Here is a 23,260-nt window from a genome sequence, read left to right as displayed (position 1 = left end):
TATCAGTTCATGTATAATTTGTATGGTGAAACTAATTAAGGGGCAGCAGCAGTTTCAGAATCATCAGCAGCTTTAATACTTACAGGTAAAAGTTCCAGTTGTACAACAGAAGACGTCTCAGCTGAATCGACCAGCGACGACTACATGCAGGATGAGGTAACACTGTCTAAAGGAAAACGCAGGTTAAAGACACTATGTGTAGGTTTTTAAAACCTGCCTCTTTGCTGCCCCCAGTGGTGGCAAACAACCAGGGGACACTGAGATGAATACTCTGAAAGCAACAACATGGGCCCCATTTTTTCTGTAACTGGGCGCAAACACAATTGCAACCTCCTGCCACACCTGGGTGTGACCAATTAATTATTACTATTCTGGAGTCCATCGAACGCAGCACAAACCTGGTGCAGCGCAGCACGCTGAGTTTAGGTTGGAAGAAAGGCTGAATACAGTATTTGCCCTGATTAGTTTCACCTGTCTCTCATTTTCTCCCCTCACCTGAGTGTATTTAAGTTTGTGTGCTTCCTTTCTTCTGTTGTCAGATCGTCTTCATCAGTTTGTGTCAAGTGTTCCAGCCCTTCTCCAGTGTTTCATGTGTTTATTGGACATTGTTCCTTAGATAGTGTTCCTTGGACTTTTGCTCATTTATGGACTTTTGGATTTTGGGCAGAATAACAAAAAGCAATAACAATACAAAAGAAATAACAATAATTTCAATAATATTAAGATATAAATGTATATTTTTAATATTAGAAAAGAAATGTATGTTGTGTCTATGGCACTTATATGTGTGTGCATGAGATGATGAGTATGTGGAACTTAATTGTTGGCCCTGGTGAGATCAGTGTTAACAAGCCTGCTGGCCTGAGGAAAGAAACTCTGTCTCAGTCTTTCTGTTTTGGCTGCGTGACTGCAGAGGCGCTTGCCTGACCGCAACAGCTGGAGCAGTCCGTTGTTGGGGTGGTGAGGATCCTTCATGATCCTACAGGCCCTGTTTCTGCACCTCTTGGTGTGCAAGTCCTGCAGGGAGGGGAGTGTAGTCCCTGGTGGTCAGGAAGTACAAGATCCGAGCAGACAGGGGGGTGTTCAGTCCCAGTTCAATCAGCTTACCAGAAAGTCTGGTGGGGACAACGGTGTTGAAAGCTGAACTGTAATCGATGAACAGCAGTCTCACATAGCCCCCCTTCTGACTGTCAAGTGTGCACTAAAGAAGTCCTGCTGGTGGAAAATGACTTTGCGAGGGCATTTGAGAGACTGCTGGACGCAGAACAATAATTCGGCCCATAGATTAAACCAATGTTCACCGGTATTTAACCAACTCCACAGGTATTAATTACAGCCCCAAATACATGTCAATCAGTATTTAAGGTACCTTGCAGACAATCATTACAAAGCTTAGCTCAATGCAAAATCAATAATCACACAAATAAAGGTTTAGGAAAAAAAGTAGTTATGACATCCAGAACAGTCAAAAATCTTGTAAAAGAACATCTGTAGAATATTTATAACCAACTGGTTGTCATTTGAATATTAATTATAGAGCCTCCATGAGGCGTGTGAGAGCCTTTTTAACAAGATCCCTTATTTACTGGATGATGATTGTGTAAAAGTGTGTTAAAAAGAAAACCCACCAGAATAACAGGTTTATCTCTCTGGGCTTTAAACTGCCAAATATATTGAGGTCTGGTTTTGGTGTTGGTAACATACAGTGATGTGAGAGGAGGAATAGGTCGAGGGAGGAGCAACACTGTCAGAGCAGAGCAGAACAGAAAAGGACTCCTACTGTCAGATGCATTCAATATCTAAACCAGACAGGACACAGATACTGTCTTTAAGATGATGTCACTGCATTACTGTGTCATTTTCCAGCTTCTTCTGACCATACTAAAAGGTAGGTTAAAGCAGGAAGAATAAATACCTTTAAGGGATCAGTTTCCTAGAAACCACTAGAACAGGCAATCAGAGTTTAATATCATCATTAACAACATTTCTCTCTTCTTTCAGGTGTCAGCTGTGAAGAACTCACTCCAGATAACGATGAAGAGTTCAGTTTAGAAGGCAGCACTGTTACTCTGTCCTACACATACTCCAAAAAAGCAACTGGTGGTGATCATTTCTTCTGGTATGGACCATATCACGGAAAACCACCAACGTTCCTCCTGTACATCTCAGGGCTCAACTTTACAAGACCAGCAGAGTCTCTAAAATCAGACACAAGGTTCTCTACTAAACTGTCTGGAGAAAAACATCTAGATCTGCAGATCTCCTCTGCTGCAGTGACAGACTCTGCTGTGTACTACTGTGCTCTGCGGCCCACAGTGACAGGAAACACCAAGACTCTGTACAAAAACCTTTGGAGCAAAGACAACAGAATACTCCACAACGTCCACTAGCGGGAGTCACACACTGTTAACCTTCAGTGATATGTTGTGATACAGTCTAGAATCATGGATGCCTCCTCCACTAGATGTTCCCTCAGTTATATATACAGCCTTTATTTAATCAGGTCGTCTCACTGAGATCAGACAGACCTGAGTACAGCAGGTAGAGAGAAACAAAAGCTAAAGGACATACAGCAGCAGAGACAGTCGCAGATCTGAAGAAGAAAGTTTATATTATATCATCTGGTCTCATGGAGATGGTGGTGGAGAGCGTTGTCTTACACGTTGGTCCAAAACCTTCCACAGGTGTGAAACTGGGCCGCAGCATTTTATTCACATCGTTTTCATCCTCACCAAACCGTTCAGTGAGCCCTGCTGCACCGAAGCAGCTGCATCTGATGTGTTTCTCCTCTCTTTTATTCAGCCTTTTCCTTTACTTTGGCCCCCCGTCTGTAGCAGGAAGCAATGCAGGAGCCACCCATGGTTGCATCAATTCATGGGTCATTTTCAGATGACACTGCTACGCTCAGTTTACTCACAAGCAACTCCAAAATTACCAGCTATAAAGCTGAAGCTGACCAGTTCGTGGACTGGGGTTCACATTGATAGTTACCTCGGCTGAAACACTCATGTTGCAAGTTTCTGTGTGAAAATCCATCGGTCAGCTTTAAGGCTAAAATATTTAGTCTGGTTTACGACGGCTAAGAAGATTATGGGAACACCCACACCCCTCAACCCCATACAACAAAAAGAAAATGTCTAAATATTTTCCCAGAAGTGACTTCTTTCTTTGGTCCAACATCTGTAACAGGCCTGACGACGACTGCACCTGCATCACTGTCACAGCATGCTAGCAAACAACTGGGGCTAATGATACCGGAGATTCTGCTAATCATAACAATGGAAATGAAAATCCTTCTACATAAACAGATGGCGATCATGATAAACAAGCACCACACAATGACACTCCTACAACTGAGACAGGTGAGGGAGATGCCACCACCAGACTGGGACAAGGCCCCACTAGCATATTACTTATTTACTACAACACGTATTAATATTATTGCTACCATTACATTAATATTATGTGGAATTTGCATTGTGCTACTGCATTTTCTCTCTCTCTCTCTCTCTCTGATGGTTGCCCACCCTGAGTGTGGTTCTGCTCGAGGTTTCTGCCTGTTAAAGGAAGTTTTTCCTTGCCACTGTCACCAAGTGCTTGCTCATGGGGGGATTTGTTGGGTCTCTGTAAATAATATTATAAAAAGAGTACGGTCTGGGCGGGTTAATGGGGTGCAGAAGACGGTGCTGGTTATTGACAAAAAAGAACTGTTCATGCCATGCACCAGCTACAGTCAAAACCTAGTCATGGTGGATGCTGCAGAATCAACAGTGGAGTCTTTGAGCTTCTTTGGGGTGCTGCAACATCTATACATAAACTTCAGCGCATTGACACAGAGATGGGAGCTTTTCAAGGCTAAAATCCCACTTTTTGATCATTTTAATTTATGTAAAGTGTCTCTGAGTACCCTGAAAAGAACTCTATAAATAAAATGCATCATTATTATTATTATCATTATTATTATTATTAGGTGACGGTGAAACTGTGTCTGCAGCCAGAGGCCTGGAATAGGGGATCATGTCATTCCTGCTGACCTTTATTATCTGGTACAACGTTTTACATGAGGTGAATCGTGCCAGAAAGCTGCTCCAGAGCTCACATGTGGGAATCGATATGCGGCAGTATGAGGTCAAATATGTTCTGAAATTCCTCATGGAATACAGAGAGAACGGCCTTTCATCCACCCAAACAGATACCAGTAACATAGGTGAGGAGAATGGGATGCCAATGGTCTTTCCTACTGCACGTATCCGAAAACCAAAACGCCAGTTCCAGTGTGAGTCCCAAAATGCAGATCCTTCTCTGACAGTGACATCCACTGAACAGTTCAGGAGAGATGTTTTCCTTCCACTAGTGGACTCTGCCATCACAGGCAGTAGCGAGCTGATGGAGTCTTCATTTATGGAAGAGAGGAAATGAAAAAGGCCATCCAAAGTCGCACACTGAAAGACAGCTGCGTAAACATGAAGGGAACACTTGGCGATGTGGATGATGAGGACCTCTTGGCGAGATGTTGGCTGCAGTCAGTGCTGTGAAAGACACCACTGGCCTGCAGATTCTTAGCTATATTTACAGCAACAATTTAGTTGAACTTGATCCCAACCTCAGCCTTGCTCTGACTCATGGTACGAGGGCCTGTGACTGTAGCTACTGGAGAGAGAAACGTTTCTCACGCCTAAAGCGCATCAAAATGCATCTGAGGTCAACCATGCTCCAGGAGCATCTGTCATCTCTTGCTCAGATTTCAATGGAGCATGAGGTAACAAGCTCCTTGAAGAACCTCTAGGTTACTCCAAGAACTCAGACATTCGTCAATGCTCTTAGAGGGGCCTGCAAGAACTTTTAGGATTCCTCAGTATGAAATCTGGTTCCTCAAAGAACCCATTTGAATTAAGTTTCCTAGATGGTAGCTGTCAAAGTTCTGATTCAGCATCTGTCAAGTACATAGGATCCAGTCTGGAAATTAAAATTTTTGTAAAACAATCACAGTCCATAAAATAATTTACAGAACCAAACAAATTCATGAATGACCAAGTTATGATCAACCATGAAACTACACTAACTACTAGGGAGAATTTGACAGATGCAAACAATCTTCGCCTTTGAAGCTTAAAATCAACTTTGAAGGTGATTTACTTTTGTAAAGTCCTCTCATGATTTGATAAGTCCTCAAATGTGACACTAATGAAATAATGTGAATGATATTGTTTCAGTAAAGTATTTAATAAGTAATTCATACGGTTGTCATGTGTAATTGAATAGTAGTACATCGTCTGAGTAAAACTTTAACTCAGTCAGGACCTTCACATGTTCTGTCAAGTGTCAGTCAGTGTTACCTTATCAGCTACTTCTTACCTGATGGAAATGATGTAATTTAGTGACTAGCAGCACCACAGCAGAGACAAACACACTATTTATCAGAGATGTGAGAGGAAGTAGGGAGGGATTAAAGGAGGAGCAAAACTGTGACTCAAGTACAGAAAATAAAAACTTTCACAGTGGTGTTTCATACAAAAACCAGGCAGATTCTCTTTATCTTTAAGATGCTGTCAGTGAACTTCAGTCTGTTTGTGACTTTGTTTCTGCTCACAGTAAGAGGTAGGTGAGATAATCAACATTAAAACAAATTCATTGATAAAAACTTTCAAATCATTAAGTTATAGTTATTTCTTCCTTCAGGTGTCAGCTGTGAAGAACTCACTCCAGATAACGATGAAGAGTCCAGTTTAGAAGGCAGCACTGTTACTCTGTCCTACAAATACTCCAAACAAGCAACTGCTCTTGATTATTTCTTCTGGTATCGACAATATCCAGGAAAACCACCAGAGTTCCTCATCTCTCATTCAGGAAAAGGAACATTATTAAAGAATCTAATCCCGAGACTGCAGATTAAAGTGGAGCAAAACCAAATCAATCTGCAGATCTCCTCTGCCGCAGTGACAGACTCTGCTCTGTACTACTGTGCTGTGAAGCCCACAGTGACAGGAAACATCAAGACTCTGTACAAAAACCTTTGGAGCAAAGACAACAGAATACTCCACAACGTCCACTAGAGGGAGTCACACACTGTTAACCTTCAATGTATTTTATGATACAGTCTGGACTCTCATGAGACACAGCTGTGATTTAGAGCTTCAGAAATGAATCTAATTTGACGTATGCGTCTCCTCCTTCTTCATGGCAGAGAACTGTTTGATTCCAGCTGTGAACATCAGACCAAACAACTTACAAAATTTTTCACACTGAACATTAAGTGACAGCATTTCACCTCTGTCAACATGGAAAAACTCGCTGCAGTTTTGTTCTTTTTCACTCTCGTAGGTACGTATGTTTCTGACAAGAAAGCCTGAAATACGAAGACATTTTCAAAGCATCACAGATCTCGTTTGGATATTGTTTTATATGAAGTTCAGAACTGAACTTTTCAAAGATTTAGATGTTATCACTTCATCACTAATAACTGCTCACTAAACTGTTTAACAGCATCATTTGTTTTAACAGAAAAATGTCATTGTGTGCTGTTTTTCAAATGAAGGATTTCTCCCTTTGGAACAGAACTCTAAATATAACATGTTGTTTCCCTCACTAGGTAACAGCTTGGAAGATGATATTACTGCCAGCAGAGCTGAAGTGTTTTCATCAGAGGGCCTTAGTGTTACTCTGTCCTGTAACTATTCAGTTAAAGCTGATAATCTCCAGTGGTATCGACAGGATCCTGGATCAGCTCCTCAGTTCCTTCTCCTGATCACTGATACCAAAGAGCCTTCAATGGTGAAAGCAAAACCTCCACACCCTCGACTGACTGCTAAACTGAATGAGGAGAGAAATCGAGTGGATCTGGAGATCTCCTCTGCTGCATTGACTGACTCTGCTGTGTACTACTGTGCTCTGCAGCCCACAGTGACAGGAAACACCAAGACTCTGTACAAAAACCTTTGGAGCAAAGACAACAGAATACTCCACAACGTCCACTAGAGGGAGTCACACACTGTTAACCTTCAGTGATATGTGATGATACAGTCTAGAATCATGGACACCTCCTCCACAAGTTGTTCCCTCAGTTATATATACAGCCTTTATTTAATCAGGTCGTCTCACTGAGATCAGACACACCTGAGTACAGCAGGTAGAGAGAAAGACAAGCTAAAGGACAGACAGCATCAGAGACAGACGTCACTGATCATCTGGTCTTATGGAGATGGTGGTGGAGAGCGATGTCTTACACGTTGGTCCAAAACCTTCCACAGGTGTGAAACTGGGTTGAGATCAGGTGACTGTAAAGGCCGCAGCATTTTATTCACATCGTTTTCATCCTCACCAAACCGTTCAGTGAGCCCTGCTGCACCGAAGCAGCTGCATCTGATGTGTTTCTCCACTCTTTTATTCAGCTTTTCCTTTACTTTGGCCCCCATCTGTAGCAGTAAGCAATACAAGGGCCACCTATGGATGCATCAATTCACGGGTGTCATTTTCAGATGACACTGCTACGCTCAGTTTACTCACAAGCAACTCCAAAATTACCAGCTATAAAGCTGAAGTGGACCAGTTTGTGGACTGGTGTGATCAGTGTACTATAAAGTCAAGAAACTGTGAAAGATCCCAGAACAATGGAGATCATAGTTCTGTTGGCATACATGGCAGTGACATCAGACACATCACTTATTACAAATATTTTAGTGTTCACACTGATAGTTACCTCGGCTGAAACACACATGTTGTAAGTTTCTGTGCGAAACTCCATCGGTCAGGTTTAAGGCTCAAATATTTAGTCTGGTTTACTGGCTAAGAAGATTATGGGAACACCCACACCCCTCAACCCCCAAGACACTTTTGAGCAGTCTAGGCCTACTACTCGGCAGGCCAACAGGATTTTAGCTGACGCACCTATCCTAGTGGTGCTGAAAAATGGAAAATATTATACAACAAAAGAAAATGTCTAAATAGTCTCCCTGAAGTGACTTCTTTCTTTGGTCCAACATCTGTAACAGGCCTGACGATGACTGCACCTGCATCACTGTCACAGCATGCTAGCAAACAACTGGGGCTAGCGATACCGGAGATTCTGCTAATCATAACAATGGAAATGAAAACCCTTCTACACAAACAGATGGCGATAATGATGAACAAGCACCACACAATGACACTCCTACAACTGAAACAGGTGAGGGAGATGCCACCACCAGCACCAAACTGGGAGAAGGCCCCACTGGTATATTACTTATTTACTACAACACGTATTAACATTACCGCTACCATTACATTATTATTATGTGGAATTTGCATTGTGCTACTGTATTCTCTCACCTGTCAAACAGTGACCACATATTTTTAACCCTTTTTCGATTGCCAGTTTGTGGCAAGTTTGTGTGTTAGGTACTGTAGCTATTACCTCTGAAACAGAGGTACAATAGCTACCTGACTTCCCACCTCTCTGAGAATGACACTGATGAGATATGTAGTTTATCCCCCATGAGATATTCTGCCCAATCGTGTTCTTTTCAGCCACTGATGCAAGACACATTCATCAGTGCTCATCCTTTCAAAAGGGAATTAGATCACCACCTAATTGATTTGCCCCATGCAACCCAAAGGGAGAAAGTTAGATACAGCTCTAAAGCTGTCCATAAGTTTATTCAGTCTCAACCTCCCAGTCTCAGAAATGACTACAGAGAGCACCGTCAAGCACTAACAGAAGAATTCGCTTCTACGGCTGATGAGATTGCCTCAATGGTTGCAGACCTCCAAATTAAACATTCCTGTTGTGAACATCCCCAAGATTATTACAAACGTTTGAGGCATGCATACTCCCATGGCAAGAATGCACCAGGCTTAGAAGAAAGCTCCACTTTCAAGACCTTGTTCTTGCGTAACCTTCACCCATGTGTGTGCACTCACATTGTACTTATGATGCATCAAGGTAACAGCTCAATGCAGGAGCTAAGGAAAATGACACAGATGGCTTGGGAAACTGTTGTCACTTCCAAAGCAGCAGGGAAAACCACTGAACCTGCCAGCTCAAACACTGCAGCATCACAGAGACCTACTGTCTCAAAACAGCACCCTCACAACTGCTTGAAGGCGGGTGACAAAAGGTAGCACGGGGACACAGAGCGTAACCGCCACATCCACCAACTGCATTGAGATGGGCACTCCCACAGTAGAAGCTGTAGAAAACCGCATTCAGAAACTCTGGCTCAGCAGTAACATCAGCCAATAGACTGTTCAGATGATGGCCGCAGCATCTCTGACCACAGTTCAGAACATGGTCATAATCCATCAGACAGTGACAGCGCATCTGAAAGCCTCTCTACCTCTGCCTACCAGACCAAAAGGGGGAATTGTTGGGACTCCACAGATGAATTCATTCATTTGTGTGATTTTTAACTGAACTTTCATTAGGAGACTGCATGCTCTTTTGTACTTCAAAATCCCAAGATCACTGAACACAGCTTTACAGCGCCCATGGGTCAGTCTGACCTGTGATCCAGATGTCACCAGGTCAGTAAAAGGTCAATGATAATTTGTTCTGCCTTTGCGTCCAGCAAGCAGCAAGACGGCTATTTGCTCTCTGTGTAATCTGCTTGGAGCAGAAACACGCACCAGAACCAAACTCTTGTATCTTACCGCAGCGTTACGCGCCAGCAGCTAGAGCCTGCATAAGATCCCATGCATCCAAGTTAGTTTGCGCAACAGCAGCTACCACATAAAGCCTGCCAGCTAACTTCACATGCTAACAGGAGCACGAAACAAATTAACGCTGATTCACCATCTCTTTTTAGGCTGTTAACTCTGTAAGGACAACAAAGACTATGGAGGGCTTTGGATCTTATCAGCGGGTATCTGCCTTATACTGCTCTACATGCAGTTGTTGGTGTTTTTCAGTTGTGTTTTTCTGTGTAAAATGTATCTGCAGAATTCTGCATGTAAAGATTCTGTTGGATGTTTGTCCCAGCAGGTATAACTATGATGACTGAGTGGAACCCATACTTCACTACCATACAGCACAGTGGGCTGGATGACACTATCAAATATTTTAAGCCAAATTATAATTGGAATTTGATAATTATAAAATTTTCTTAATTGCATTTAGAGCCCTTCAAGCTTTTTCTTTTAGTGCATTCACTGCCATGCTGAAACTCCCTGATGCTGTTATGGTTATACCAAGGTAGGTATAACCATACTGTTATCAATGATATGATGATTAATGGGAAACTGGTATTTGTTCTCGTGGCATCTGGGGCGTTTCTGAAAAACCATGACATTAGTTTTCGTCATATTTACTGCCAAGGCCCAGTTCTGACAGTACTTTTCTACTATGTCCAGCTGTTGCTGTTGTCCTTATTCAGTAGGAGACAGTAGAACAAGGACATAGGCGTAAAACAGAGACTTCACCTCTCTATCTCAGTGGGATAGGCCAGGAGCAGCACACTGTTCCAACTGTACAGCAAGTTCATATATATACGCAGTACATCAATTCACAGGTGCCATTTTCAGATGACACTGCTAGGCTCAGTTTACTCACAAGCAACTCCAAAATTACCAGCTATGAAGCTGAAGTGGACCAGTTTGTGGATTGGTGTGATCAGTGTACTACAAAGTCAAGGAACTGTGAAAGATCCCAGAACAATGGAGATCAGAATGGCCTTTCATCTGCCCAAACAGATGACAGAAACATAGGTGAGGAGAATGGGATGCCAATGGTCTTTCTACTGCACAATTTAGTGACTAGCAGCACCACAGAAGAGACAACCAAACAATTTCTCAGAGTTGTGAGAGGAAGGAGGGAGGGATTAAAGGAGGAGCAAAACTGTGACTCAAGTACAGGAAAGACACAAACTTTCAGTGGTGATTCATACTAAAACCAGGCAGATTCTCTTTATCTTTAAGATGCTGTCAGTGAACTTCAGTCTGTTTGTGACTTTGTTTCTGCTCAAAATAAGAGGTAGGTGAGATAATCAACATTAAAAAAGATTCATTGATAAAAACTTTCAAATCATTAAGTTACAGAGTTATTTCTTCCTTGAGGTGTCAGCTGTGAAGAACTCACTCCAGTCAAGAATGAAGAGTTCAGTTTAGAAGGCAGCATTGTTACTCTGTCCTACAAATACTCCAAATCAGAAATTGGTAGTGATTATTTCTTCTGGTATCGACAATATCCAGGAAAACCACCAAAGTTCCTCATCTCTCATTTCGGAACAGGAAGACAAATTTCAGATTCGGTCCCTGGACTGTCTGTTAAAGTGAGTGAGGATAAAACCCGAATGGATCTGTAGATCTCCTCTGCTGCAGTGACAGACTCTGCTCTGTACTACTGTGCTGTGAGGCCCACAGTGACAGCAAACCCACAGCCTCTGTACAAAAACACAAGCTGACACACTGACAAGCTGCTGGAAGCCTTTTTTCCACACTGTTGTACTGAAGTTTTGACCTCCACTAGAGGGCGACATTATCAAGTAGGCGGTGCACTACTTCTGCACTGTGTTCAACCATTGTGTCAATAATAACTGCTGCTGTGAAGAGAACAATTCTCAGACTGAATGTTGAACAGCAGCAAGTTTCTCCTGTTGATTTAAACCTTGTTGTAGAGATGGAACATTGGCTGTGGATTATTCTTGCTGCTCTTTTCTTTGGTAAGATAGAAAGCACAACAGGTTTTTATTCTTTTCTAAAGAGTTATGTAAACTGAAGTTCAGAGCAGAAATCTCTGAACAGTTGAGCTGTTTCTGTCCACAGAGTAACACTGTACAGCTGACATTTTCCACTGTCTTCTCCTCTCAGCCTCATGAACAATGTTAGTCTAACGGCTTCATTTTCTCTACTTTTTCCAGGACTAATAGCTGGAGACAAAATCTCTCCTGTAGGAGATGAAGTCAGTGAAAGAGAAGGAGCATCTGTCACACTCACATGTGAATATGAGACAACTGAAGACTATATTTACCTTCACTGGTACAGACATCATTCTGACCTTCAGGCACCTCAGTTTATACTCTGGAAAGGAGCAAAAGAGTACACAGGTGAATACATCCCTGATAATCGATATGAACTGAACTGATCATCACAGGCCTAACCCTGGCAGACACAGCTCTCTACTACTGTGCTCTAGACACACAGTGATACAAAGTGTAGAAGAGGCTGTACAAAAACCTGAACACTGATATCTGACTGCTCTTCAAAGAGGAGGGAAGTGGGATTCAAAGCACAGCTTCATATCAGATGGATTCTGCTAACTCCTGTTTTATCAGAGTCACTGTGGTTACAGCTGCTAATGAAACACTGTGGGAGGATTCACATGAGCAGCAAATCCACATCAATGAGAAACCAACTGGATGATGCTTCAAACACAAGACTCCATGGAAAAAAAAGCAAATAAATACATAAATAACTGGTGATCTAACACACCAAGAAAAAAAGTCTGGACTCAGTAATAATTTATATTTTCAGGCATTAAAATCTACAGTTTATATCCAGTAGTACCACAGTTCACCAGTTGAAGAGTAAAAGTGGCAGATTTCAACCAACAGCAGCTCTTAAAATAACTCCACCAGCTTTGCTGTTGACCTGACACTGCTGGAGAAAATGACAAGTTCCAACTTTCACCTTCAAAACAGAGTCTAATCTGTCATTTTCAATCCAAAAGACAAAACAAATATGAAAAGTCTGATTCTGTCTAAATATTCAGTCCTCTCAGTTCATGTATAATTTGTATCATGAAACAAAGTAAGGGGCAGTTTCAGAATCATCAGCAGCTTTAATACTTACAGGTAAAAGTTCCAGTTGTAGAACAGAAGATGTCTCAGCTGAATCGACCAGCGACAACTACATGCAGGATGAGGTAACACTGTCTAAAGGAAAACGCAGGTTAAAGACACTATGTGTAGGTTTTTAAAACCTGCCTCTTTGCTGCCCCCCAGTGGTGGCAAACAACCAGGGGACACTGAGATGAAGCATCAACATGAGCCCCATTTTTTCTTTAACTGGGCACAAACACAAGTGCAACCTCCTGCCACACCTGGGTGTGACCAACTAATTATTACTATTCTGGAGTCCATCGGACGCAGCACAAACCTGGTGCAGTGCAGCACGTTGAGTTTAGGTTGGAAGAAAGGCTGAAAACAGTATTTGTACGACCAACAAACACTCAACATGTGGCCTTTCTGCTGCAAAATCCCTGAATTCAGTGACATGTTGGAAACAATATTGGTAAAACTTGGCGTTTGCAATAAGAAGTCACCTGAGCAGGGGGACATGTAATCACAGTTTTAGGTCAAAATGAGTATAAGAATTGCAGTGCGCCACCTGATCAACATAAACACAACCTCAGCTGTGCCGCTCTACCTACCCATCGTACTCTCATACAACGGATCATAGATATTGTCATAGTTAGCCACATCTCTCTCCTTGTCCTTGTGCGCTCTGTCAGTTCTCTGTTCGTCGCTGTGTGTGTGTGTGTGTGTGTGTGTGTGTGTGTGTGTGTGTGTACTGGCCTGGGCGGGGCGCCCCGGTTCTCCCTCCTGCTGCTGATCACCTGCACGCCTGACGTTCATCATCCAATCAATCTCCACAGTATATCTACCTGGCTCTACCAGACAACCAGCGCCAGATCATCTCAGTACAGCAGTACGGTACCTTCGCTATGGCTCCTACCTCGACCAGGTTAAGTTTCTCGTTACTCGCTGTTGTTATCTCTTGTGTAACCTTGTCTGTCTCTGCTGCAGAGTTATTCCCTGCCGGTGATCGCAGCCACCATGTCCTCTCTGATCTCTGCAAAGCTGCCTTCCTGTTCTTCCTGCCACACTACATGAGCCATACTCAGAACCTACACTCACCATCTCCGTCCTCTGAGCCCAGTCGGTTCTCCATGGACTGTGTCAACAAACATCACTACTGGCTACAGCGGACTACACCTGTGATTGTTTGCCATATTATAATAAAGACGGTTACTACTACGAGCCAGTTCTCCACTTCACTGTGTTCTGCATTTGGGTCTTTAGATCGTGTAACACCACAGAGATCTTACAAAAGATAATGCACCATTTTTTGTGCATAATCCTACGAATGTCTCACAACCAGCGTACCGGACCTTCGTCATCATGGTAACAATAAACACGTGGTTAATGTTGTGAAACGGTCATAGTTTGGTTAGGTTTAGGCACCAAACTACTTGGTTAGGTTTAGAAAAGCTCACTGTTACGGTTAAAACAATTAAGTAACTCACAGTAAGTCACGTGAAGTAAATCACGTGACTTAACTTATGTAGGTTACATAACTTTCGAACGTAACTTACGTTCATAACTTAACTTTGACTTTTGGTTTCACACAGGACACGAACCCCGGTCTCCTGGGTGAAAGTCCTGTGTCCACCTCCCTTCACGGACTTTGACGCTCTTTATAGTTTAGGCCACTAGAGGTCGCCGCCTAATTATAACTGTAACTGCCTCGTGGCTCTGTAATACTTTGGTTATATTCAATTTATAGTGCTTTTCGTAGGTATAACTACGAAAAGTGACTGAGAACAGCCTCACCTACCTCAGCACAAGGGAGTTGGTCTGGAGCAAAAATCACCAGATACATGCACTAATGAAGTCCTGCTGGTAGAAAATGACTTTGAAAGTGCATTTGAGAGACGGCTGGATCGCTGCCAGACCGATTATACAACCCATAAATTAATACAATTTTCACCAGTATTTAACTCGACTCCCCGGGTATTAACTACAGACCCAAATACATGTTGGTTTCGTTAAACAATAATTAAGGAACCTTGCCGACCACAATGGTGGCAAAGTTTATCCCAAGACCTTGTGCTAAACAAGTTACAGGAACATAAAACTGCTTTGGAAATAATGTTCATTAGCTGATATATCTATGACATCCAGAAAAGTGTAACTCAGAAATCTCGTATAAAAACATGCGTAGAAAAATTCTAACCAAATGGTCGAAGGGTATAAGAATTTTAGAATGCGATATCATTTGAATATTAATTATAGAGCCTCCATGAGGCGTTAGAGAGCCTTTTTAACAAGATTCCTTATTTACTGGATGATGATTGTGTGAAAGTGTGTTAAAAAGAAAACCCACCAGAATAACAGGTTTATCTCTCTGGGCTTTAAACTGTCAAATATATTGAGGTCTGGTTTTGGTGGTGGTAACATACAGTGATGTGAGAGGAGGAATAGGTCGAGGGAGGAGCAACACTGTCAGAGCAGAGCAGAACAGAAAAGGACTCCTACTGTCAGATGCATTCAATATCTAAACCAGACAGGACACAGATACTGTCTGTAAGATGATGTCACTGCATTACTGTGTCATTTTTCAGCTTCTTCTGACCATACTAAAAGGTAGGTTAAAGCAGGAAGAATAAATACCTTTAAGGGATCTGTTTCCTAGAAACCACTGGAACAGACAATCAGAGTTTAATATCGTCATTAACAACATTTCTCTCTTCCTTCAGGTGTCAGCTGTGAAGAACTCACTCCACATAACGATGAAGAGTTCAGTTTAGAAGGCAGCACTGTTACTCTGTCCTACAAATACTCCAAACAAGCAACTGGTGGTGATTATTTCTTCTGGTATCGACAACATCCAGGAAAACCACCAGCGTTCCTCATCTCTCATTACGGAACAGGAAGACCAATTTCAGATCCGGACTCTAGACTGTCTTTTAAAGTGAGTGAGGATAAAACCCGAATGGATCTGCAGATCTCCTCTACTGCAGTGACTGACTCTGCTGTGTACTACTGTGCTCTGCGGCCCACAGTGACAGGAAACACCAAGACTCTGTACAAAAACCTTTGGAGCAAAGACAACAGAATACTCCACAAAATCCACTAGAGGGAGTCACACACTGTTAACCTTCAGTGATATGTGATGATACAGTCTAGAATCATGGACACCTCCTCCACTAGATGTTCCCTCAGTTATATATACAGCTTTTATTTAATCAGGTCGTCTCACTGAGATCAGACACACCTGAGTACAGCAGGTAGAGAGAAACACAAGCTAAAGGGCACACAGCATCAGAGACAGTCGAAGATCTGAGGATGAAAGTTTATATTATATCATCTGGTCCTATGGAGATGGTGGTGGAAAGCGTTGTCTTACACGTTAGTCCAAAACCTTCCACAGGTGTGAAACTGGGTTGAGATCAGGTGACTGTAAAGGCTGCAGCATTTTATTCACATCGTTTTCATCCTCATCAAACCATTCAGTGAGCCGTGCTGCACCAAAGCAGCTGCATCTGATGTGTTTCTCCTCTCTTTTATTCAGCCTTTTCCTTTACTTTGGCCCCCGTCTGTAGCACTAAGCAATGCAGGGGCCACCCAAGGATACATCAATTCACGGGTGTCATTTTCAGATGACACTGCTACACTCAGTTTACTCACAAGAAACTCCAAAATTGGTAATGGGGAAGAGGAGGTCTGGGATGGTCTCTAAAGCTGCTAGCAGAGGAGGGGGTGGGGGCATTGTGTCCCAGGGCTCTGTCTTTGAGGGTCTTTGCAAATATCTTCACCCACTCTCTGTGTAGATGGAGTCCATTATAGAGGTCCCAGGTGCCAATGGTTCGGTGGGCCAGGTGGACGTTGGGTAAGGTGGCACATCCTCTTTTGTCATAGTTAGCCACTATGCCCCCTGATCCCCGTGTACTTTAGTGTATTTGCCCTTCCTTGTGTTTCCTGGCTGTCCCCTGTCCGTTGTTGTGTGTGCATATGTATGTGTGTGTGTGTCTGTGTTCTGGTCTGGCTTCCTGATCTCCTGTCTGCTGCTGATCACCGGCACACCTGACTTCCATCATCACCGCTTATCTACCGGGCTCTTCCACACTACCGGTGCCAGATCGTCTCCGTACATGTGTACACGCACCTTGTAACGGCTCCAACTCTACTGAAAGATGAAAGTGTTGTATTATTCTTGTTTTTGCCTTAGTGGTAACTCCGTTCTGTCTCTGCCACAGACATAAGCTCTGCCGGTGATCAGAGCCTCAGTCTGTCCTTGGGTTTTCTGGATATCTGTTACCACGCAAGCTGCCACGTCACCCTCGCCATCCGGCCAACTTTGCCTCCGGAGCGTGCCGTCTACCAGGACAAACCTCCAGGCTTCACGGGTCCACCGCCTGGCCGGCCCAGCCCTTCCCACTATGCTCGCCAGTCCAGAGCCAGCTCACCTTGTGTCCATCCGGATCGTCGCCAGTCTCTCCCTCGACCCGGTCCGGTCGAGTCCGCGGGGCTACCACGAACCACGCCGGACTTTTCGTGCACCGTTAACTATCTGCACAATAAAAACTGGTTCAGTTGGTCTGTTAGGTGTTGGACCTGCCTGGTGAAGCTCCTTTCTCTATTCTCAGCATCCTCCTTCACTTTTGCTAACTGAGCACACTGTTCTCTAGACTTCCTCTGAGATCAGATGCAAAGGCCTGGTTGTCTCTCTTTAGCTGCTGGAGCTCCTCTTTAAGCTGCTGTAGAGTGTTGTCTGGGTGGTCAGACAGACTGGCTTGGGTCAGATCTTTGAATTCAGCAAAGTCCAGCTCCAGCAAGGCTATACTCTCCTTCAGCTGGTTGGTGGCGCTGGCAAGTCTCTCTCTCAAGTCTGTCTCTCTCCTCTCTCTGAAACAGATGTTGTACATACAATAAAAACATACATCAACAGAAGATTTGTGATATTAAAATAGATACAGATAATTAAGACAGGATAATAATAATAATGATAATAAATTGTAGACTTGCAGTTAAAATACAAATACAAAAAGTGAAAACTAAACACTGCAACATTTTTCTCTCTCAGCATTATAGGTTCCCAGAGCCAGTTACCATGTTAACTGACCCTGAATTTAACTTCTTCTCTTTTTTTTTTGGGATGATGTTTTTATACTTTGTCCTGATTTGCTGCCAAGTTCGTTTTACACTACTGGTACCGCAGCTAATAATGATGTGTCGGCTATATGAGCCAGCTCCTTTAAGTGAACGATGGGAGCCCCCTCCCGTCTGAGAGCCGACTAGAACAGAAATATTTTTTGTTTCATATTATATCATAGAAATTAAACTGAAATCCAATGTGTCTGTCTAGAGTTGTGTACTTATTTATTAAACAACTAGGATAGTTATTCTTGATATATCCCACTTTTTAACCATCAGTATGACCACAGACGAAGAATCTTGCGTATTTATTTCTTGCAACAAATAAAGTAACTGGGGCAGTGACCAGCAGAAGTGCTACTAAATGAAGACTGATTGGTCTATTAGTATTTGTCACGGATAATATTGAATCAATAAAATTCATTTCACTTTGATTTGGCCAAAAACTAAAGTGATTTCCATGAATCCTTCATTATGGGACAGTGTCTGAGCTAAATGTAGTACTTGAGGATAATGTTTAAATATGCTGTAGGCCTATCAAGTTTAAAGTTTAAGAGATCTAATGTGCGGTTGCCACGTTAAAAATAAACGGGAGGCATTGATAGTGCATTGAGTCGATCAGCAATGTTCTGCCAGCATTCCTCTCTTGCCTTATTTGCAGCAACAGTATTGCTTTTTACTGTAATGTTTTTTTCATATTCTTCATACTGTTTGTCAAGCAGGGTAGCAGGAAAAGGACCCAAATGCAGACAGGTAGGCAGAGCAGGTGCTGATCAACCATTTCATGATAAACACAAAAAAGGCTTACACCTATTTCAGGCAGTCCAATTAACAATTCAGACAGGGAGCAGGCAAGCAGTCTTGAACAAAAGAAACAAAATCCAACAGTGGACAGGCAAAATCCAAAATTCCACAAACACACAAAGTGCAGGGAACCAAAAACCAGGATGCTCGACAGCGGTGCAACATACAATGATGAACTGACCCTGAACAAATGAAAAACGTGGACTAAATACACTTAGGCAGGGGCGACACTGAGACACAGGTGCAACTAATCAGGGCGGGGCAAACAATCAAAACTGGAGGCAAAAGCAAACAAAGACACGAAGTAAAACAACAAGACACAGGAGGAGAGGAGAACACTTCAAAATAAAACAGGAAATAACAGGAAAAAAGCCAAAACCGTGACAAGTGGCTCTCCATTATAACGACCTGTTCCTCTCGACTGAAGTAGGCGGCACACGATCGCTCCATTTTGTGCAGAAGAAAAGTCAAATGATGCGTCAAACGACCTCTTTTATGGAAACGTGCACAGAGCCTGATAAAGAAAACCTGGTTAACAAAGAAAGACGATCACCACCGTCGTGATACCCGTTATCTCTGATTGGGGTTTTAGGTTTTGTCGAGCCAGCTAAAGCAAAGGAAGCCTGACTCTGTCGAACTTGCTTTGTAGTGCACCCCTCAGGTGTGAGCGTGATTATGTATGTAAAGAGATGTTTCGATCGGTTCACCACCTACTGGCTCCCGTGGGTGATTGGCTACCTTTGGATAACGGCTCACCAGTGGCAGCTGGCCAATAGAGGGCACTAGGGCCACGTTGTTCAAATATTCATTCTCAGTTAACTTGTAATCTTTCTGATAAGAAATATTATAGGGGCTGTAGCATGGTCACAACAATTAGCAGCTTTTATATGTTAGGGAACAAAGTGACTCAAAGGAAAGGAAACATGTCAGCTGACATTTCCACTGACGCCTACATACAAGACATGTTATACTCGGAAAGGAGAGTGTCAGTAAAATGTGCTGAGTGTAAAGCTGTCAGTCGGGGAATAACACAGAGCTGTGAATGAGCCCTGTCACTGTGATCGGGCTCCTCCTTCTGATCCACCAACTTAGTGTTGATGAAGACTCAACAGAGATCACAGCCTTCTTTATACTCGCTGGAGCTCACAGTTACTCAACACTGCAGACATGACGCCTCTGTTCATCTCGGTGTTGCTGGCTGCTGTGTGCCTTGGTATGAACACAACTCTGTTTCTTTGACATCAATCCAACACTGACATGATTCTTTAACAGCACACTGATACTGTTTGTTGCTGTATTACAGAATGCAGAGCACAAAAAGACAACGTGCAGCAAGCAAAAGAAGATGTGACTGCTACTGAAGGAGAGGCAGTAACACTTGGCTGTCAATATAACAGCAGTTCAACAAGTAATAATCTCTTCTGGTACAAACAGGATGGAGACAACAGCCCTAAATTCATACTGAGCAGCTTTAACACAGAGGACGAGTTTAAGGAGAGATTTTCATCCACACTGGATTCCACCTTAAGATCAGTTCCTCTGAAGATCCAGAAGCTTCAGCTGTCTGACTCTGCTGTGTACTACTGTGCTCTGCAGCCCACAGTGACAGGAAATACCAAGACTCTGTACAAAAACCTTTGGAGCAAAGACAACAGAATACTCCACAACGTCCACTAGAGGGAGTCACACACTGTTAACCTTCAGTGATATGTGATGATAATAATAATAATAAATAATAAAACTTTATTTATAGAGCACTTATCAAAACAAAGTACAAAGTGCTTCACAACAAGAAAAATAAAATAACACAGTGAATGACGAAATATAAAGAAATAAAACACATGAAATACAGAAAAGCAATAAAATAAACAGTAAAATAAACAGCCAGTTCACGTAAAATCAGGATATGCTTTCAGATAAAAATGTGTTTTGAGACGAGATTTAAACGAAGACACTGACTCAGACAATCTAATTTCTTCGGGCAAGTTGTTCCAGAGCCTCGGGGCCCTGATAGCAAAAGCTCTGTCCCCTTAGTTTTCATCCTGGACTCAGGAACAGACAGGAGACCCCTGCCCGAAGATCTCAAACTACGTGAAGGTTCATAAGGGATTACAAGGTCTAAAATATAATCTGGGGCCAGGCCATGAAGAGCCTTAAAAGTAATCAACAAGATCTTAAAATCAATCCTAAAACCAACAGGGAGCCAGTGTAAAGAGGCTAAAACAGGTGTTATGTGGTCATACTTCTTGGTCCTGGTTAACAGCCTAGCAGCTGAGTTTTGTACAGTCTGCAGTCGTGTCAGAGCTTTTTGATTAAGACGAGTGAACAGGCTGTTACAGTAATCGAGGCGTGAGGAGATAAAAGCATGCACAACAGTTTCTGCATCACTAAGATTTAAAATAGATCGTATTTTTGAAATGTTTCTGAGGTGATAGAAACATGATTGGACAAGCTTAGTGATATGTTGCTCAAAACATAAATTGCTATCAAACAGGACACCAAGATTTCGTGCAACAGGCTTGATATGTTGTGACAGGTTACCAGTGGATGGCAGTATTTGTTTAGTGATGTGTTGGGGCCCAATAACAAGGATTTCAGTTTTATTTGAGTTGAGCTGAAGAAAATTTATCGACATCCAATTTTTATGTCAGACAGGCAGTCCTGCAGAGAACTCAGCATACTAAGGTCAGTGGGCTTGACAGGGAGGTACAACTGTGTGTCATCCGCATAACAATGAAAAGAAATACCATGTCTGCGGATTACATCACCCAAGGGAAGCATGTATAAGGAGAACAATTTTGGTCCCAGAATTGAACCTTGAGGCACACCATACTTGATATGGGAAAAGGATGACTTGAAGTTATTAATGCTGACACAGAATTTCCTATTGGACAGGTAAGATGCGAACCAGTCTAGTGCAGTTCCAGATATGCCCACCCAGTGCCTCAGTCTATCTAAAAGAATGCCATGATCAATTGTATCAAAGGCAGCACTTATGTCCAACAGCACAAGAATTGAACACATGCCTGCGTCTGCATTCATTAAAAGGTCATTAGTGACTTTGAGAAGGGCTGTCTCAGTGCTGTGGTGTTGACGAAAGCCGGATTGGAACTTTTCAAAGGTATTATTGTTTTCCACAGCAGCAAGGAGCTGCTTAGATACAAGTTTTTCGAGAATCTTCGAAATAAAAGGCAATTTGGATATTGGGCGGTAGTTATCCAGGAGGGTGGGATCAAGCCCAGGTTTTTTTAAGACTGGCTGGACACAAGCTGTTTTAAAGAAATCAGGGACGCAGCCAGTAGACAGCGAGCTGTTAAAAATAGTTTGTAAAAGGGGCGCAATACAATCCATAACTTCCAATAGAAACCTAGTTGGGATTTTGTCCAGAGGACTGGAGGATACTCTCATAAGAGACATCATCTCTGCGAGTTCGGGCAGAGTAACAGCAGAAAAATTGCTCAAAGAATCCCTGAGCGGGTGATCCACATCTAAGAAGGCAGGATTGGGGGTGATATCAGATCTTATTAACTCCACCTTACCAGCAAAGTGCAATAGAAACTTTTCACAATCAGCATCACACTCAGCAGGGGCACAAGGAGAGGCTGGGTTAACTAACTGATCCACAGTCTTAAACAGGAATCTGGGGTTGTGCTGATGGGCAGAGATAAGTGCAGAGAAATGGCATGTTCTTGCATCCTTTACCATCCTATTATAAAGGCGTAATAACTCTTTCATGGCCACAAAGTGGACCTGGAGACGTGATTTCTTCCATCTGCGTTCTGCTCTTCTGCAATTCTTTTTACAGCTTTGAATACTGTCATTTAACCATGGCTGTTTTCTAGTCTTTGAGTTTTGTCTACTTTTAAGAGGAGCTATGAGATCTAAGGTTGAAGAACACTGGTAGTTAAAATAATCAACCAAATCGTTGGTGTTGGAGGAATCGGGAAACACACTGCCCGGAGGATTGAACCGTGTACAGAATTTTAAGGCACTATGCTCATTAAGGACGCGTGTGTACTTAGAGCGGGATAAGACAGAACTGGCAGCCTCTAATTCACAATTGAAAACAATGCATAGGTGATCAGATACAAACATGTCCCTGGTTTCCACAGATGGGGTTTTCAGGCCCAAAGTAAAGACTAGGTCTAAGGTGTGACCACGGGAATGAGTTTGGCCAGACACATGTTGTTGTAAGTTGAAAGAGTTAGTGATATTTAAAAATCAGCAGCAAGGGCATTAGAGGAGTCATCAACGTGAATATTAAAGTCACCACAAAGAACAATTCTATCATAATTTAACACAAGACTGGATAAAAACTCAGGAGTTCCAACAAGAAGGAGCCAGCTGGTTTAGGGGCGATATATAATAGCAAATATGACTGGGAGGGGGCCACCAAGTTTAAACATGAGCACTTCAAAGGAGGAAAAATCATTGCAAGCCATGAGGTCACACTTAAAAATGCTTCCTATAGACAGTAACAAGGCCCCCACCTCGACCACAGACCCTAGGGCAACTAAAGCAGTCATAATCAGGAGGGCACAATTCAGCCAGCTGACTGTGATCACCAGGATGTAGCCAGGATTCAGTTAAAAACATAAAGTCTAACTCAG

General features: G+C 42.7%; 1 protein-coding gene and 3 gene segments (V, D, J or C); all 4 read left to right on the top strand.

Annotated features, from left to right (window-relative positions):
• The window catches only part of LOC122886875, a 122,779-nt gene that overhangs the window by 76,633 nt on the left and 22,886 nt on the right, over window positions 1-23,260 (top strand). The gene's annotated exons all lie outside the window — the stretch shown is intronic.
• On the top strand, window positions 820-2,598 carry LOC122886896. The segment is given in 2 exon segments: window positions 820-1,888; window positions 2,002-2,598. Coding segments are annotated over 2 exon segments (444 nt in total).
• On the top strand, window positions 5,495-6,078 carry LOC122886918. The segment is given in 2 exon segments: window positions 5,495-5,598; window positions 5,680-6,078. Coding segments are annotated over 2 exon segments (429 nt in total).
• Window positions 6,183-7,042, top strand: LOC122886916. The segment is given in 2 exon segments: window positions 6,183-6,321; window positions 6,590-7,042. Coding segments are annotated over 2 exon segments (429 nt in total).

The sequence above is a fragment of the Siniperca chuatsi genome, linkage group LG13 (assembly GCF_020085105.1).
Source record: "Siniperca chuatsi isolate FFG_IHB_CAS linkage group LG13, ASM2008510v1, whole genome shotgun sequence".
Lineage (NCBI taxonomy): Eukaryota > Metazoa > Chordata > Actinopteri > Centrarchiformes > Sinipercidae > Siniperca > Siniperca chuatsi.
This window is presented reverse-complemented; position numbering and strand designations above follow the sequence as displayed.